Consider the following 19,744-nt stretch of genomic DNA (forward strand, 5'->3'; position numbering starts at 1 on the left):
TGATAATATACCACACTAGGTGCCCGAACAGTCCTATTTGGAAACCAATCCAAACTGGATGCAGATATATAGTGAAGAAGTCCGGTACTCTGACACTGTTATAGGTTTCACTGTAGATGATTGCACTGCATTATTATGTAACTAAAAGACATCTCATGCATTCTCCTATAGCCGCTATTGTTTCCATGGTGATGGGTCACTGCATACATCATTCCACGCCCCCCTCTGACGCTGGGTTGCCGGCGCTGGCCAGCGCCAATGACGTCATCGGGTCTCTGCGGGCGCCGTGGACGGACTGCACACGCGGTGTTTGGTAAAGTATAAATGTTTTTATGTTGTTATTACATGGATGTCTTGATAAAAGGGGTAATACCCTGAAACGTTGACATCAAACTGTGTCTTTGGCATACTTAAGAAAGCCTCCTAGAGTGCCAGCCCACTACCTTGCTGTATACTGTTTCCAGAGAGCAGGGCACCGGAGTATTTGAGTATTTAAACCTATAACAGTGTCAGAGTGCCGGACTTCTTCACTATATATATATATATATATATATATATATATATATATATATAGACATACATACATACATATATATACTTCCACAGATCCGGCTCTCCCTGTAATACATCAATACTGCAGCGGGTGCCCGCACAATACACGATAATAGCGTATAAAGGTACAGCACTTCTGGTGACTCAATAATATAACACGCTGGCATAGTGGTTTGGCAATGATTCAGTGCCCTTTAGTTTGCAGAATTATATTATTAGGTCACCAGGAGTGCTGTACCTTTGGACGTTTTATATATTATAAGGGTACGGTCGTGCCCGTATATTAAGGCTGAATTGAATAAATGGAATTCTCCCATATGGAACTTATGAGATGGGGGCATGGTGTTTGAGGGGCTACACCTCAAAAGTGATTGGATGTACTAAGCTGAAATTTGGCATGGACTCGTAGAACTGTCGCCCGGTGATTCATGCCAAAATAATTAAAAATGAGTAACTGGGAGTAATCTAAACTTTAATCTGTCAGTTGTTTGGTTTGTTTTGTTTTTTTTTGCTACTACCTGTTTGGCTAATTTTACAGTTTTCTAATGTAGTCTATGGGGGGATTTTTGGGAAGGCATATCTCAGGGTAGAGGACGAATTAAGACTTGGGATTTTGTTTTATTAGATATAGCTTGTCGCAGTGTAGTGCCTTTTGGAGATAAGGTTTTTCAGAAAGTTACAGAGTTTTTAAAATTAAGTAAAATATACCCATTTTAAAGATAGGCAAATAAATTTGTTGCGCCTGCGCAGTGCTATCTGCAGGGGGTGTACTCAGAGTAGCTTCAAATGGGTGCACAAATATGGCTGACTTTTCTTGCATCCAGTTTTTGACGGTAAACTGGTGGGAAATTGCAAATATTAGGTTTATACATTGTGGTGTTGGGTGTTTCTGGTGTTGGTGGGGTCACATTTTGACAGTAATTAGCCCTGGCACTGCTCATATTAAAGAGTTTAATTGTCCGGTTTGAGCGGTGCTAGAAGCGACTGTTGCAGAATGTGATGTCAATAATTTATTCAGAGCAATGGCAGCTGGGAGTGGGAAGTTCAAAACTGCTTTGCACTTGTATTATTTATCCTGCTCCCCGTGGCCAAAGGGGGCTGCGATTTTGACTGGGCCGAGCAATCAGTGTGCAGCCCTGCCTGGCGTGCTGCCCTCTGTCTGGTTGGTGCAGGTGTATCTTTAACACCTAACACCAGCCTGCCATCATAAGGAGGGAACCCTGCCATGATGGAGGGAGTCAGCAAGATGAAGGAGCAGAGTAACATGACCAGAAAGGAGGAGGTAAGGTCAGTGTGTGTGTATGTGAGTGTCAGTATGTATGTCAGTGTGTGTGAGTGACAGGGGGTGCAAAGGGTACACCCGTGCCGGACCCCAAGGTTCTGAAGGGCAGTAAGTTTAGATGCAGCACATAGTAAAGGATTATAAATGTATTGTGCTGGCCATCCGACTGACACGGCAATGTGGCACAGGTAGGCAGGAAAACATAGGTAATAAGTGCACTGCAACCCCCTCCAGGAACACCCCTCTTTCTCCGGTCACCTGTTCAGCTCCTGTGTATGATATTCCACAGTATATCCCGCACCAGACATTAATTAATTGATTTCATTAATAATAATGCATTGAAAAACAAGAACCAGCTAATGAATATCTATTTAATATTTAATGTTTTCCTGGGCTGTGACTCATATATATATATATATATTGAGATTTATGAATTTATCTAATTGAGATTTATGAATATATTCATCCAATTATGGGTTATTAATTACTACCCAATTATGGGTTATTAATTACTATTTTGACTAATATATTTCTACCACACATTGAAATACTGATTTAATTTATGATGCACATATGTAATTTTCTGTCAGGGGATGCAATTATATTTATGCATTAACAGAGTGACATTTACATATAAGTTGATGTTACTCAGAAAACCCCTTTTATTTTAGGAGTAAGAATTAAAGGTTACGTTTTAAATTATTATAACCATATCATATCGATTTGCATATTAAATTTTGTTATAAAAGAGTGCTCCAAAAAGCAATCTATTCTCTTTGTTTCCTCTTTGCAACAAACACGTTGTTTAATGTCAGCTCCTGTGTATGTATGAATGAATGAATGACATTATGAGGCACTGGCACCTGCACTATGTTGCGCCCGACCCTCCTGTTCTATCCCTGCTGTGGCGTGCATGATCTGCGAGTAGCAGGAGGAACACTGTTCCTGGCTGGAACAGGCGTAACTGGATCCGTAGCAGGACAAGGCCACCAGGCAGTGCCGGCTCCACACAGCAGCTGCAGCCATTGACTACAGACACCCTCCCTACCCATGAGGATGCTGACACAGAGACAATGTGGTATTGTATGTGTTAGCGTATTTTTACTATATTTCCATTCTCATGAAATCTCGCTTACACTCACTCTCTCTCCCTCCTTCTCCCTTTCTCTCTCCCTCTCCCGATCTTTCCCTCTCTCCCCCCTCTATATTTCCTTTTCCCTCCATTTCCCTCTCTCTCTCTCTTTACACCCCCCTCTCTCTCCCCATCTCTCTCTCTTTCTCCCTATCTTTCCCTCCCTCTCTGTCTCCCTATCTTTCTCACTCTCTCTCCTTCCTCTTTCTTCCTCTCTCCCCCACACTCTCCCTCCCAGTAGCGGATCTTGCCAAGCAGGACTTTTACCCGGGGCGCCGCCTTCCGGAGGGCGCCGGCGCCACCCGGAGTGCGCCGCACCAGGGCAAGGTCCGCTGCTGCTGTGCCCCCCGCTGGCCGCTGTGAAGGGAAACTAGAGTTTCCCTTCGTGGAGCGGTCCTTTACTGTGCGGTGCGCGATGACGTCATCGCGCACCGCACAGCAAAGGTCTTCTCCACGAAGGGAACTAGACGCACCGCACATTAAAGGACCTCTCCACGAAGGGCTTCACAGCGGGCAGCGGCAGCGGGCAGCGGGGGGCACATTTCAGAGCGCTACAGTAGTCTGTACAGGGGGCGTAAATGACCATGCCCCCTGTACGAAGCCACGCCCCCCATTGCCGCCCGGGGCGCGCAAAGCCCCAGAACCGGCCCTGCTCCCTCCCCCTCTCTCCCTGTTGCTCTCCTTCTCACCTGTGCTGAAACACCTTTCATATCATTTAACTAGTTCAACACAGGTGAAGGAAATCATAAATTAAGAGAGAACTGCAGGAACAGAGCATTTTGTACCTAATGGAATGGGTCATGTTGGAGGGTATGCACCCTCCATCCCTATCTCTCTCCTTCTCCCCCTCTCACCCTCCCTCCTTCTCTCTTTACCCTCCCCCTCTCACTACCCTCTCTCTCCGCCACTCTCCCTCTCACCCTCCACCTCCCCTCTCTCTGTCTCTATCCTCGCTCTCTCCATTTTCTTCTCTCTCTCTCCCTCTCTGTATCCACTTCCTCTCTCTCTCTCTCTTCCTCTGTCCATCCTCCCCCCCCCTCACTCTTTCAGGGGGAAGGTGCCGGTGTATGTGAGAGGGTGTCAAGGGGGGCCCCGTAAAAGATGTCCGTGTACAGAGCCCCAAGATTTGTATTGCCAGTCATGGGTGTCAGTGTGTGTGTCTGTGTGTGTGTCAGTGTGTAAGAACATCAGCGGTCAGCTACCAGCGGCCACAATTTGTATCCTGTGGAGCGCTATGTAAGCATATACAATAAACGCTTCACGACTGTAACAGTTATATCCATCTGCAGTCATCTGCTGTTACATTCTACCACTGTCTACTCCAGCGGGGTAAGGCTTCACGGTCATGCTGGGTGATGGGTGCTGTGCTGGGTCAGATGTAGCCACGCTTACCGCATGGATGGCATGACTAGTGTGCCTGCGTCTATGATGTGCACTTTGCGTTTGCACATGCACGCCATAGACTTCTGTGGAGTGAACACCGGCTCCAACTAGTTGCAGCATGGCGTCCACTGCAGCTTGCCGCGATGCGTATGCCTGTGTATACACAACACAGCAACAATGAGGCTAGCTACATCTGTGGTGGTGGTGGTGGTGGTAGGGGGCACCAGCCAAAATCTTGCCTAGGGCATCAAATTGGTTAGGGCCAGCTCTGGTAGTGCATACCTCCCAACATGATCCCCTCCAGGAGGGACAGAATGCTCCTGGATATTCCTCTTAATTTATGATTGCTGGCACCTGTGTGAACAGGTAATGGATAAGAAAGGTGTTTCAGCACAGGTGATGGCAATTATAAATTAAGAGGGAAGTCCAGGAGCAGAGCATTCTGTCCCTCCTGGAGAGGTCATGTTGGGAGGTATGGTAGAGCAGTATTGCCTCCCCCTTTGTGCCCCAATTATCATACCCCAGAGGAGCTCAGGACAGAGGAGTATAGAGAGTTGTACATGTATTGTACACAATACACTCCAGTTTAGTTTGGCATAATATGAATTGTGAGCACTACTGTGTGCAGGGGCATATTAAGAGAGGAGGGGGGGGGGGTCAGTGTGCAATCTCCGTCTGGGCCTCCTCCTCTCTAGCCGGCAGCTCAGTAGACTCTGAGCCAGGGGCGTGTTAAGAGAGGAAAGTGTTGTGTGCAGTCTCCAACTGGGGCCGCCTCCTCTGCCTCTCTGGCAGTTGGGCAGTGTAGTCAGTGTCACAGCACTAGTAGGTTCTAGAGTGGTGTTAGAGTCTTCTGCGCATGCACAGGACTTCAGGAAATTGACACGTGGCCATTATCCCAGCGATTCTCACTTACTTAGCTTGTGCATAACTCTGGGAAAATGGCCACAACACCATTTTCCTGGTGATTTTGCAGGGCTGCCGTAGCACTGCTGGATTCCTGAGAGGTGACTACTGAAAAACAAATGCAGCATGTGTGGTGTGGGACCCTCTGCACACACTGCACTCATCATAGATATGCCACTGCTCTAAGCAATAGGGTCACTATGAGACAAAAGTGCTGTACCTGGCAGTAGCGGATCTTGCCATGGGCAAGCAGGACTTTTGCCCGGGGCGCCGCCTTCCGGTGGGCGCCGGCGCCATCCGGAGGGCGCCGCACCATGGCAAGATCCGCTACTGCAGTGCTGTGCCCCCCGCTGTGTCCCGCTGCCGCTGCGTCCCGCTGTGAAGGGCGTCAGGGAACTAGACGCGTAGTGTCTAGTTTCCCTTCGTGGAGAGGACCTGTACTGTGCGATCATCGCGCACCGCTCAGCATTTCAGCGGCGCTACTACTGTACAGGGGGCGTAACTGACCACGCCCCCTGTATGAAGCCACGCCCCTATGTCCTGCCCGGGGCGCAAAAAGGGCTCGAACCGGCCCTGGCACCTGGGTCTAGTGTGCAGGTCTCTGGGGAAATGTCGCAGTGCCCATTTTCCCAGTCACTTTCCTACTGCGCATGCACAAAATGCCAGGATAATGGCTGCCACACCATTTTTCTGGCGATGTGTGCACTGCTGCTGCTGCCAACGTGGGACTCTGGAGGGGTAAGTATTCAAGAAATGGGTGCAGGGTGTGTGGTGCGTGCCCCCCTGGACCAAGGGGCACATGTACATCGCACACCTAGCACCCATTATAGATACGCCACTGCCTTTGTGTCATAATATGGTCCTAGGTAAGAGATGTGATGGAGATTGGGAAATTGATGGGGGGCTTCCCAGAGAGTAGACAGCCTCCTGCACTGCAGCAACACAATACTACATATCACAGCATTGTACAGTTGGGGTTTAGGTTTGTATATGTTTTTGTAAACTTGTTTTAACACCAATAACATCAAAAAGCAGTGCAGAAAATGTCTGAGAATCGTGTTTCACTTAGGATATTCCTCACAAAAATAAATGAACAGTTTAACTAAAAATAAAATAATAATAATAATAATAATAATAATAATAATAATAATAATAATAGTTTTTAAACTAGGTTTGGGACTGTTGTGTCTGCAAGACTGTGCATACTAGAGTGTACTGCTACAGTAAGTGCTCCGATTGTTTAATACCTACAGTAAGCAGTGTGATCTGTACTCCCTGTTACCTTGCTGGTATAACCTCACAGAGCTGTGCTGGTAGCAGTCATTACCCCTCTGTTGTGTCTGTTGCAGCATCCCTGTAAATTGCATTGGAGATCAGATGACGAGTAGGCTCAGGTCCAACAGATTTCTGTTGCCCTATCGGTGTTTGCTGCTGACTAGTAACACAGACGGTGAGGAGAGGCTGAATCACTGGAGGCATGTGCTGTAGTTAGACATGGGTGCAAAACTGCTGCTGGGCTTTGTGCTGGTCTCTGCGCTGACAGCATATTACATCTATATACCTCTGCCAGACAACGTGGAAGAGAAATGGAAAGTGATGATGATGGATGCGAGCTTCAGAAGTCTGGGGCATGTGGTAAGTTCTATGCTCATTAATTGCTGTGTGAGTGTTCCCCGCAAACACACTCTGGTTCTCTAATGACTAATCCTGTTAGCATATGAGCAGCATTTACATTCATTTTAGAAACAAATTGCACAAAGGTATTATAAATCTGTCATCGGGATTTAGACAGTCCTGTTATGGTAGGAGAATAATAACTAGGTAGAGGGGTAAGAGGTCTGTGTACTACATAAATCTCAGGTTATAGCTGCAGGAAGAGTTAAGTATGTCGTATATATAACTATTTGAGTTTGCCTGGTAGTTTCATTAGCACATTCCTCTAGAATGTATATGTCGCAATTCTGTCTATTCGGGGAGCTGTTTACACTGTAGCAATAGTTCACGACTTCTGTGTTATCACCATACTAACTGTGTATTGTTTTCGGTAACAGTTATCTTCTTGCAGACAGTTCTATAGACAAATACGTTATTCACAGTTGCAAACTTGGATTTTCACCTGTATGTATTTAATGCAATATATTCTTATATTTAATACAATAATTCAAGTTAATGTAATAGGTCCAACTCTATCATTCTCTGTTTATTGATGACGCAATTATATGTTTATGCAAAACGACCATTGCACTCACCTCCCTTTATGTTGCATCCCACATGATTACCAATATGTAAATATTTGGCTTGTAAATAATCCAAGAAGTGTTTGCTAATTCGGGCTATGGAGGTAATTCCAAGTTGATCGCAGCAGGAAATTTTTTAGCAGTTGGGCAAAACCATGTGCACTGCAGGGGAGGCAGATATAACATGTGCAGAGAGAGATAGATTTGGGTGTGGTGAGTTCAATCTGCAATCTAAATTGCAGTGTAAAAATAAAGCAGCCAGTATTTACCCTGCACAGAAACAAAATAACCCACCCAAATCTAACTCTCTCTGCAAATGTTATATCTGCCCCCCCTGCAGTGCACATGGTTTTGCCCAACTGCTAAAAAATATCCTTGCCCGAAGCATGGTGAGCGATGTGGGCCATGCGAGGGGACACAGTGCACTAATTGGGGTTCCCGGTCACTCTACGAAGAAGACGACACAAAACAAACAAACCTCATGTCGACCTTTTGACCTGTCGACCAAGACCATGTCGACCTAGAACCCGTCGACCTAGTTACTGTCGACTAATAGTGGTCGACCTAGACACTGTCGACCTAGTTACTATCTACCTTCCATACCACACCCTTTTTTATAGAGGCTGTCATTTTCACTTTGAAATCATATTGTACTTGATTAAGGATATCTTGTTTCTCCTTTATGTTCCCCACTCTCATATGTCTGTGTTATAGAGGGAACAGCTCAGAAAATAGTGCAGAGTAATCAGTGACTTGTTCAGTCCATAATAAACCAGCCTTCATTTGCCAAGTCTCAGATTTGAACTTTGTAACACTTTATCTTAACTAGTTTGGACTTTGTAAATCTTTGCTATAGACAGCAAATTGTACACAGTCGGGGGAATCTACCATTGTCTTATGTTAAGAACTTATTGAGTAGAAGGAAACCTGCAAAATGGCTTATTATTGATGAATTTGGTTTATAAGCAGTTTTAAGTGCCAACTATACAAGAATGTTTCAGAGGCAACAAGACTGATGAAAGAATGTGAATGTCTCTAGGACAGTGGGAGAAATGGCCAGAGATGAGGACATGATGTTATGTACAGTACATCATCACAGTTATGGTATTCTGCAAAATGTGTCAACTGATGCCATTGCGCATCAGTGGATAAAGTGTGATGCAGTGGTGGTTAGGCCATGATCATGTCACAGCCACCCTGACTCTTTAGACAATGTACAGTATGTATATCTGCCCAGAGGACAGATTTGTAAAGGAGTTAACTGTATCCGGAGTCCCAATAATACTGACAGCTCATACCATGAAATTGTTCCATCAATTTCAAAAGAAAACCAAACAAATCAAGAAATTATAAATATAAAATTGTTATTATACAAATTTTGAACACAATAAAGGGACTATAATATGACACCAAGGGGTCCATTTAACAATAATTAAAATATTGGCTTGAATATTTTCGTCCAATGATGTTGCAATTTATGATGTCGCGTCCAATGATGTTGTCCTTGCAGGGACAACATTTGTATTAACAAGCTGTCCCTGCAAAGTCCCAACAGGCAGTCTTTTCGGTTGTCCAAAAAGCACATGCCCCATCTCTGCACACAGTATATATATATATATATATATATATACTGTATGTGTGTACTGTATAGCCCTTCCCTGCACTTGTCTGCTTTGAATTTATATTGCTCCCTCACATGCTCCTTCATCTCCCAGGTGGAGGGGGGATTATTACCTCAGGGTAGACAAGCACAGGGAAGGGCTATATATAACAGATACGGATAAATATAATAACAATATACTGTACATGCATTTTTACATTCTGTGTAATCAGCGTTGTATTGTCCCACAGGTATATAGGGGAATAGGGGGCCTAAGGCCCCACCACCTCCTCTAGGTGCCAGTAACTTGGTAGAGCAGCATCATGGCCAAGCACCCAAGTTCACCCATAGATCATGGGTGAACTTGGGTGCTTGGTTTGTTTCTATGGAAACTAACTGAAGATTAGTCCTCCTGCCAATCTGTTGGTGCGTACACACTGGCCAAGTACCTTTGTGACATCTGACTACACCCCCTCTGGAGACTAGCAACACCATATAAGCTCGGGCCCCTACCACTGCATTCACTGGTGGGACATTCTTGTCTCAGTCTAACACTTTGTGATTATGTACCTGATGCAACAATTTCATGGGACTAGCCTGACATGGATCTAATTGTAACTGCAATTCTATGTACTAATATATGAAGTTTGCATTAGATCTATTAATAATTATAATAAAGATGACCTACAGATGTAGCCATGTTCATCTTGCTGCGATGTGGTCCACATGCAGCCTTTCAAGCCTTCAGCTTTAGCCCCAGCTCTTTTCTTCAGACATACTCACAAGTGTACTGCAACGTTATCTGTGTCTATTTTATGTTCCGCTCACACATGTGAATAGACATTATTTAGTATGCAGCGGTGATGTGCAGTGGGGTGCGGGCTGAGACAGGTGAGGCAAAGCCTTTCCTGTCATACTAACATTTAAACCAGAGTTTTGACTAGATAAAGTATAGGAAAAATATAAAAAATATATTTTATATATATATATATATATATATATATATCTATCTTCTTTTTATTATTATACTGATTTTTATAGTCAAATCTCTAGAGTAAAAAGTCTATAGCAAGAGAGGCAGTGCCTCCCCTGCTTATCTTTTCCGCACATCTCTGATCAAAGCTCGCCAAACCTCCAGCAGTACATACTGCTGCACCTGTGTATAATGCCCACATGCACCCTTTGGCTCATAAATTGTGTGTAAAACTGGCTTTGGTACTAGCCAGCGCCTCCTCAGCCATTTACCTCACCACACGTCCCTAGTATGCAGTACATAACACAATACCGCTGCACCATGTTGACAGACAAAAACCTCTTTTAGGCTTTCAGATAGTTTTCAAAAGTTTGAGGAAATCTTGGTCACCCAGCAATGATATTGGATTGTTACATTTTATAAAATTTATTTGTTTTACTTTAATCCTCTGGAGGGTATCCTGAGTGTATCAGATTGCCAATACTAGAACATTTGTCAGTGTGATTTAACCATCTGTGATCAAACATGGATATCCTGGAAAGTTAAGCCCTAGGCCTAGACTGTTAGGATGCCTTGAGGATAGAATTTGGGAACCACAGCCCTACAATACGTCATAACACAATGAAATGGAATACACAAGTGGATTGTTAAATGACTACGTTTGGGAACCTCTGACATAGAGGTACAGTATATTTACTAATACTAATAAACAGTGGAGCTGTTGCCCACAGCAACCAATCAGATTCTAACTATCATTTTCTAGAATGCACTACATAAATTATAGCTAGAATCTGATTAGTTGCTTTTGGCTGCATCTCCTCTTTAGAAGTTTTAGTAAATTAATGAGGAATGAGAATTGCAAATACAGGTTGAGTATCCCTTATCCAAAATGCTTGGGACCAGAGGTATTTTGGATATGGGATTTTTCCGTATTTTGGAATAATTGCATACCATAATGAGAAATCATGGAGATGTGACCTAAATCTAAGCACAGAATGCATTTATGTTTCATATATACCTTATACACACAGCCTGAAGGTAATTTTAACCAATATTTTTAATAACTTTGTGCATTAAAGTGTGTGTACATTCACACAATTCATTTATTTTTCATATACACCTTATACACACAGCCTGAAGGTCATTTAATACAATCTTTTTAATAACTTTGTGTATTAAACAAAGTTTGTGTACATTGAGCCATCAGAAAACAAAGGTTTCACTATCTCACTCTCACTCAAAAAATTCTGTATTTCAGAATATTCCGTATTTCGGAATATTTGGATATGGGATACTCAACCTGTATAACATTACAGATGCAGGACAAATACAGATTTTGGAGGAGATAGCCACATGTGAAGTATTATGATTTTATTAGTGAGAAAAACAATGTATGTGTTCCACCAATTATATACAGTCATTTATATACACTTGTAAAGTAAAGTTATATTGAACAGGGTGTTCCATAGTCAAGGGCAAAGCTTGGCATTGCAAATTTGTATTGTAGCCAATTCACATTTACAGTTCAACTGAACAATAAACAGGATTTCTATAGAGTGTTAACTGCCATGGCAAGGTCTATTGCAAACATCTTGGCACACAGCAACTCCCAACAGGTAAATCACGCTTCTAAAATGGTTAATATAGCAATAGCATACACTGGGCAAGCATACAAGTACATATCAGGGTGGTTCCTATGAAGGACAGCATATTGGCATAAGCGTCTTTTAAGATTAGCCAATTCAATTCTTTACTGTGTAAATAAAAAGATTGCAGTAGGAGAGAATCTAAAAAGTAATTATGCAGTGATATAAAGCAAAGGTTTCTGTGTTAGGGTTTGAGGCTCAGAGCTCCGAAACTTCTACTGTATCTCCAAAATTAGGCAGCCATAATTGTTGAATGCACTTGCTAATGTAACACAATACTGTTTGAATAGGACCGGGGTTGGGTACTTGCTCCCCTGTCACCCTCTTCATATCAGGAGATATTCATTGTCCAAACACTGTGTTTTTAGATGTGACTTATAAGTGCATAGGACACATTCTCCTACAGTCAAGAAATATTGTCTAAAAGAGGCTGAAACAGGCAGAAATAATAATTAAAAAAATGCTTTAGTATCCTATCTATTATGACCAAATCATTTTTCCATGTGTAGTACACAGTAAGCATATTTCTATTGCACATGTCTGCATAACATAGTACACACCAACTCACCCTTCTTTAAGCACAGAGATGGAAGAAGGTGTAAATACAGCCCATGCACGGTCATAAATAGGGCGTAAGGCACTGGGGGAGGAAACGTTACTGTCCCGTGGTGTCTGGATTTGACTTACAGGGTGCATAGAACAGCATCCAGCAGTCAGAAGCACTGCAGCAGAGCTACCTGGAGTGTCCAAGAGATGCTCTGGGTACAATTTCTGCAGCCTATAGAGCTGCCCAGAGCATCCCCTCTTCCTTCACACACTGCTGCTCCCTGCAGCTTCTCTCCCAGATGAGCGGTCTCAGAATGCATAATTCTGTGTGGGAGGTCAGCTGCCTTCCCTGCAGTGCAAGAGGTCTTCTAGTATTCCAGGCGGGCAATTTCAATTGTTTTCCCGCTGCTAACACTAGGGGGCGCAAAATGGAGCAAGTAGTTACTCCGTTTAGATGCCTATTAGCCTCTGGCTCGTAGTCTCCTGAGAATTTAGAAGAATGTTGCAAAGTCTGTTGTTTGGGCACCCTAACCACTTCTTTAGTCAGGTTTAACCGTTCTGCCCAGCTAAACCAGGTGCTTTTAGACACGTCAATACTAATGGGCACCGAATGGAGAAACAATTGACTTGCATTCGTATAGACGCCCAGTAGTGGGCGTGCAAAACAATTGACTCAATCCCCAGGAATCTCCCGGACAATCCACTCCGAGAGACTCCCCATTACTTCCCCCAAATGGTTATTGCCTCTCAATCACACTGTCACTAAAGACTTGCACCATACAGCTATGGTATTGCTCGTACTGTGACGCATGCCCAGCGTGACTCAGATGCATGCGCAGATTACGTACTATAATCACTCAACTGCTAAAACATCGGCATAGCGTACATTTATCTCTACTTTTCCAATTGCAATTTGGCTGGACCATTGCAATATGTAGAACTTGAACCCGTGTATCAACCTCCTGAGTTCCTGTAAACTAGCGATCTATGCCCTCTCACCTCTTGTCTGCTAATACCCAGAGTTGTTTTATCACTGTTTATCACTGGCTGGCAGCCACTTACGTTCCTGACCTAAAAGGAACTCCGATGGCTGCCAATAGGAGGATTTCTGCAGCGAGTGGGGCCTGAAACTTACTTAAGGGAACTTTTTTTTTATCAGAAATATTTCCTTTTTGTTCATAAGTACAAGGTCAATCTGCAACAAACTCCATGTACTAAACAACACACATAAAATGAAGCATATACACAAATTACAGGTCACACACTTCATTCATTTGCATTTTACATAAAGTACAGGTACACATACAGGTACACAGTGGATATGATGCAGCAGAATTAGGAACAAATTGTACGTAATTGAAAAAATATATGCTGAGGCTTGTAGGTAGGCACTAGAAGGCGTTGGGTGCCATTTATGCACAGCATACATCAACAAAACATACACTTATGCTGTGTTTTAACCATTTGTTTTGCATGCAAAATATCCAATCAAACACTACTACAACATCTGTAGTACTACAGAAACACCTCTCTTTATCTTGTATAGAAGAAACTTTGGGGGACATGTACTAAGCAGTGATAAAAGTGGAGAAGTGAGACAGTGGAGAAGTTGCCCATGACAGCCAATCAGCATTGACGCAACATTTATAATTTCCATACTATAAAAATATACAGAGCTGCTGATTGGTTGCCATGGGCAACTTCTCCACTGGCTCACTTCTCCACTTTTATCACTGCTTAGTACATGTCCTTATCTCAGTCTGCATCTGCAGTTTCATGTACAAGCCTTTACTGTGCTCAACCTATGTTACAACGGGATGGTATCGGCGCTTGGGATGCCGGTGGTCAGGATACCGAAAGCGGCATTTCTGCACGCAGAATCCTGACACCTTCTAGGTAAGTATTCTAACCCTTCCCCTGTACTCCCTAATCCTCTTTACCCGCAGCCCAACTCTAACCCTCCCCGCTTTGTGCCTAAACCTAACTCTCCCTTCCCGCAGACTAAGCCTAACTGCCCCCCCCCCCAACCCTCCCTTTTTACTGCCTAATCCTAAACCCCTAATAGGTAAGTATTCTAACCCTTCCCTTCTACCCCCCTAACACACCCCCTCCCGCATTCTAACTCTAACCCTCCCTACCTAGTGCCTAATCCTAACCCTCCTTCCCCACAGGCTAACCCTAACCATACCCCCTTAGTGCCTAACCCTAACCCTTCCCCCTTAGTGCCTAACATAACCTTCCCCCCAGCCTACAACTAACCCTCCCTCTAGTGCGGAAACCTAACCTCCCCCATCCCTCAGTCTACGTCTAACTGGCATACTTACGATCAGGGTGCCGACAACCGGGATTCTGGTGCTGACATTGTCATCCATGTCGGTATCCCGGCATCAGCCTTCTGACCAGTGTCGTGATTCCGGTGTAGGTATTCCAACTGCCGGTATGCTGACTGGATCCTGTTACAACTTCTCCCTCTCCTGTCTGGCTGCTATATGTGCAGGTGGGTTTTTTAAATGCCAGATTCACACAAGTTTGCATAGACAATATGGGGCCGATTCAATTGTTTTGGATGTCTAAAAATCCTGTCTAAGTTGGACTTTCTAGAATCCCAAATAATTGTCACAATTCAATTGGGTTTTGGACCAGTGGTCGAAGTGGAAATTTTGAAGTGGGGGTATGCAAAAGTCAAGGATGTAATTATGCGCGCGTGCTCCAGAAAAGGGGGTGTGGTCACCCAAAGGGGGCGTGGTCACCCAAAGGGGGGGTGTCCTGTGTAGTAGAACCCCTTATACTATCTAGTACTGGTCCCCCTTTCACATTATAGCACACTGAATGAGCTGACATTCACATTATAGCATACTGAATGAGCCAAAATTCACATTGTAGCACACTGAATGAGCCGAAATTCACATTGTAGCACACGGTATGAGCCGAAATTCACATTATAGCACTCCAGAATGAGCCAAAATTCACATTGTAGCACACTGAATGAGCCAAATTTCACATTGTAGCACACTGAATGAGCCAAAATTCACATTGTAGCACACTGAATGAGCAGAAATTCACCTTGTAGCACACGGTATGAGCCGAAATTCACATTGTAGCACACTGAATGAGCTGAAATTGTGACAGCAGGGACAGCCAGAGTGACGACACGGAGAGAGACAGTGACGACAGGGAGACAGTGACGACAGGGAGAGAGACAGGGAGAGAGATGTCAGGTCCGGGTGTTTTTGTGAATCCGTTAACCCGGGACCAACCACAGGTGTAGGTGCTGGGCTATGAAGAAAGCAGGGAGGACGAAGAAAGTTCCGATTCATATATTTATTCAAAATAACAATTCAGTAAAGAGTTAACTGACAAGTTGTTAATCATCATATTATACTGAAGTATTGCAGGAATAATATGCAAGAGAAAACTCAAAAATACATAAAAGAAATGTTCATGGAAACATATGCAAAACAAGCTGATGAATAAATGTTGGATTGTCCAAATATAAACGAGCTTTGATGCTGAACTGCAGAATATGATTAACTGGATAATGCAGACATGAAGAGATAACTGTAAGGATTTGCAATGGAGTTTTGAGGGTTAACTGAGAGACTGTGAAGAATTATCCTTGTTATGACAACATAGTAAATATAAACAAGCTTTGATGCTGAACTGCAGAATGTTATTAACTGGATAATGCAGACACGAAGAGATAACTGTAAGGATTTGCAATGGAGTTTTGAGAGTTAACTGAGAGACTGAAGAATTATCCTTGTTATGACAACATAGCAAATATAAACAAGCTTTGATGCTGAACTGCAGATTGTGTTTAACTGGTTAATGCAGACATGGAGAATTAACTGTAAGAATTGGCAATGGAGCTTTGAGAGTTAACTGAGAGACTGTGATGAATTATCCTTGTAATGACAACATAGCAAACAAAAGTACTGAATTGGGTTACTTGCGGGTTCCGGAGATCACTGTGAAACTGTAGTAGAAGACAAGGTGATGAATGGGTTAAATGCAGAGTTGAACAAACGAACAGCTGAGAGAAACAGAATCCTCCAGACTTTGAATGATAGGCAGACTGACAAGGTAACCTCATGCAGGACACTGGGAATCCAACTATTTCCAATAGGAGTGCAATTAACTGACAGCACAGCAGAGAGCCGGTGGATCTTTCAGCAGTGAAGGCTGCAGACGGACCTCTGGGAACGGAGGCGATATCTGGACCACGGGAATCACACAGGAATGCACGGAGAGAGCTCAGAGCTAGAGCACAGCTTTGATACAACAAAGCACTGGCCCAGAGTAACATAATCCCAGCCTACTTAAAGGCAGCACAAGCACGGGATTGGCTTACACCTGCCCACAGGTGTTTTCACAAGTGCTCTGTATTAGCTATTTGGTCTCCAACATGGCCACCTCCTATACAGCAGACACACCGCAGTGCCTTAGGCCATTTGGTCCCCGCACTCACAGTTCCCAGACTCTGCATTACCTGTGCCATTGATCACGCCGTGTCCCCACACGGGCGCACAGCACCGCGAGCAACCGCACTGGCAACGGATGAACCCCAGAACCCGCAGAGGTAAGAGACCGGTTCGTGACAGTACCCCCTCCTCTAAGGGTGGTCTCCGAACACCTTTGAACCTTATCAGGATTTTCGGAGAAGTATTTCTGTACCAGTCTTGGAGCATGAACATCTTCAGAGAAAACCCAGGATCTTTCCTCTGGACCGTAACCCTTCCAGTCGACCAGAAACTGTAAACGTCCATATCGGGAACGTGAGTCCACAATCTCTTTAACTTCAAATTCCTCATTCTGCAAAGAGTGAACTTTAGGAGATTTGGACTGGGTAGTACGGAACTTATTGAGAATCAAAGGCTTCAGTAAAGATGTATGAAAGGCGTTAGGAATTCTCAAAGACGGTGGCAACTTGACTTTGTATGACACAGGGTTGAGTACCTTAACAATGGGAAATGGACCAATAAACTTGGGAGCAAATTTCTTAGAAGGAACTTTGAACTTGAGATTGCGCGTAGAAATCCAAACTTGGTCTCCCACTTTGTAACTCGGTACAGCTTTACGTTTTCTATCTGCAAAAGATTTATAACGAGCGGAAGTTTTGACCAAGGACTTACGTACACAACTCCAGATGCTAGATAGACGTTGAAGCTCTTGATCTGTTGCTGGAACCTCTAGGGCTGGCAATGGATGAAACTCTGGTGGAGAACTTCTTGGACTCTTATGTTGGGCACATTTAGGACATGCTGCTATAAACTCTTGGACATCGGCTTTGAGACGTGGCCACCAATAAGACTGTTGAATAAATTTGAGAGTCTTTAGAACCCCAGGATGACCCATGAAGGAAGAGGAGTGAGCCCAGGTAAACAGCCGTTTTCGAAGACTTGTGGCGACAAAGGTCTTGCCAGGCGGAGGAACTGGAGAGGTTCGAGTCATTAAGAAGGACGTAGGATTCACAATGGCTTGATTCGTGGTAGCATCATCTAATTCAGAAGAAGCAAAGGACCGGGAAAGGGCATCTGCCTTTTTGTTCTGAGACCCTGGACGATAGGTGAGCTTGAAATCAAATCGTGTGAAGAAAAGCGACCATCTAGCTTGTCGTGGATTCAAACACTGAGCTGACTGCAGATACAGAAGATTCTTATGATCAGTATAAACTGTAATGCGATGTTGTGCTCCTTCTAGAAGGTATCTCCACTCCTCAAATGCCAACTTGATGGCAAGTAATTCTTGCTCACCGATTGCATAATTACGTTCGGCCGGGAGGAACTTACGGGAGAAATATCCGCAGGGATGGACCTTTTTATCTTCAAAGACTTGTGATAACACAGCTCCTACTGCTTCTGTAGATGCATCCACCTCTAGTAGAAAGGGACGATTCAAATCAGGCTGTCGAAGAATGGGGGCTGACACAAAGGCTTGCTTTAAATCAGAGAAGGCTTTGATTGCTTCAGAAGACCAGTTCGTAGGATTTGCTCCCTTGCGAGTTAGGGCTGTGATGGGAGCAGCTAACGTAGAATAATTCTTAATGAATCTCCTATAGAAATTAGCAAAGCCGAGAAATCGCTGAATCCCCTTGAGAGTTGTAGGAGTGGACCAATCCCGGATAGCTCGCGTCTCTGGGATGGATAGCGGATGAATTTGTCCCCTAGGAGGGGTCTTGCCCGGAACCAGGACGACTGGGCAGTCCCATTCACGATGAGGAGGTAGAGAGTCTGCTGCTTGCTTACTGGAAACATCCGCAAGGGATTGATACACCGGAGGTAGATCGGAAAGGCTAATTGACCGAAGAGGTACAATTGTAGCTACACAGTCCTTGGTACAAGATTTACCCCATGAAAGGACTTCCATGGTTTGCCAATTAAGTTGAGGATTATGTTTCTGCAGCCAAGGTAAACCAAGTATCACATCTTGAGAGGCTTTGGGAATCACGTAGAAGGAGAGGTATTCGGAATGGAGCTCACCAACTTTCATCTTGAGACATACGGTTCGATGAGTAATTATACCATCTGGAATTCGACTTCCATCCACTGCTGTAACAGCAACTGCTGCTTCCAGGGGCATGGTTTGAACTTTAGACCGTATGACAAAGGCTGAGGAGATGAAGTTCTTGGCTGCCCCGGAATCTAGGAGGGCTGAAACTTTCACTGTAGAACTTGGAACTTCTAATTGAATAGACAAGGTTGGCTCTTTCCCAGAACGTGATTCTAAAGTAACTCCTAGCTTAACCTCTCTTGAATAAGCTAGGAGGCGAGAGTTTCCCGGTCGGAGTTTGCAGAATTTAACTAAATGTTCGGAGGACCCACAGTACATGCAGAGGTTACCCTGTCGACGACGAAGTCGTTCCTCCTCTGTGAGGCGAGAGTGCCCAATCTGCATAGGTTCTTCAGTCATTACTGGAGACTGTGATGAAGAATCTTGTCGAGGTCTAGGATGATCACGTGGACTGGATCGCTCTGCCCTGGATTTCTCTAAACATCGCTCCCTGTAACGTAGATCAAGTTTGTTACAGAGAGAAATCAATTCATCCAGTTTAATTGGCACATCCCGGATAGTTAAATCATCCTTGATTCTTTCTGAAAGTCCATTCCAAAACGCGGCGATCAGGGCCTCCTCATTCCAGTTTAACTCTGAAGACAACGTGCGAAACTGAATAATATATTGACTGACAGGACGTAAACCTTGACGTAGACGGAGAATCTCCAAGGATGCTGAGGTGGTCCTGCCTGGTTCGTCAAAGATTCTCCGGAAGGAAGATACGAACTCTTTGTAATTAGAGAGGATAGGATCACCTCTCTCCCATAATGGTGATGCCCACTCCAGAGCCTGACCGGAGAGGAGGGCAATAATATATGCAACCTTAGAACGAGCTGATGGGAAACTGGCAGACATCAGTTCAAACTGGATCTCGCATTGATTCAGGAATCCTCTGCAAAGTTTTGGAGTTCCGTCAAACTTACTCGGAGAGGGTAACT

At 44.1% G+C, this 19,744-nt stretch overlaps 1 protein-coding gene across 1 annotated transcript in view; it reads left to right on the forward strand.

Annotated features, from left to right (window-relative positions):
* The first annotated feature begins 6,585 nt into the window (after nucleotides 1-6,585).
* AADAC (arylacetamide deacetylase) overlaps nucleotides 6,586-19,744 on the forward strand; it is a 45,809-nt gene continuing 32,650 nt past the window's right edge. Inside the window, exon 1 of the mRNA XM_063916077.1 lies at nucleotides 6,586-6,887. Within this exon, the coding sequence (XP_063772147.1) occupies nucleotides 6,747-6,887 (141 nt within the window). The 5' untranslated portion in view covers nucleotides 6,586-6,746. The remainder of the gene's footprint in view (nucleotides 6,888-19,744) is intronic.

The sequence above is a fragment of the Pseudophryne corroboree genome, chromosome 4, assembly GCF_028390025.1.
Source record: "Pseudophryne corroboree isolate aPseCor3 chromosome 4, aPseCor3.hap2, whole genome shotgun sequence".
Classification (NCBI taxonomy): Eukaryota; Metazoa; Chordata; class Amphibia; order Anura; family Myobatrachidae; genus Pseudophryne; species Pseudophryne corroboree.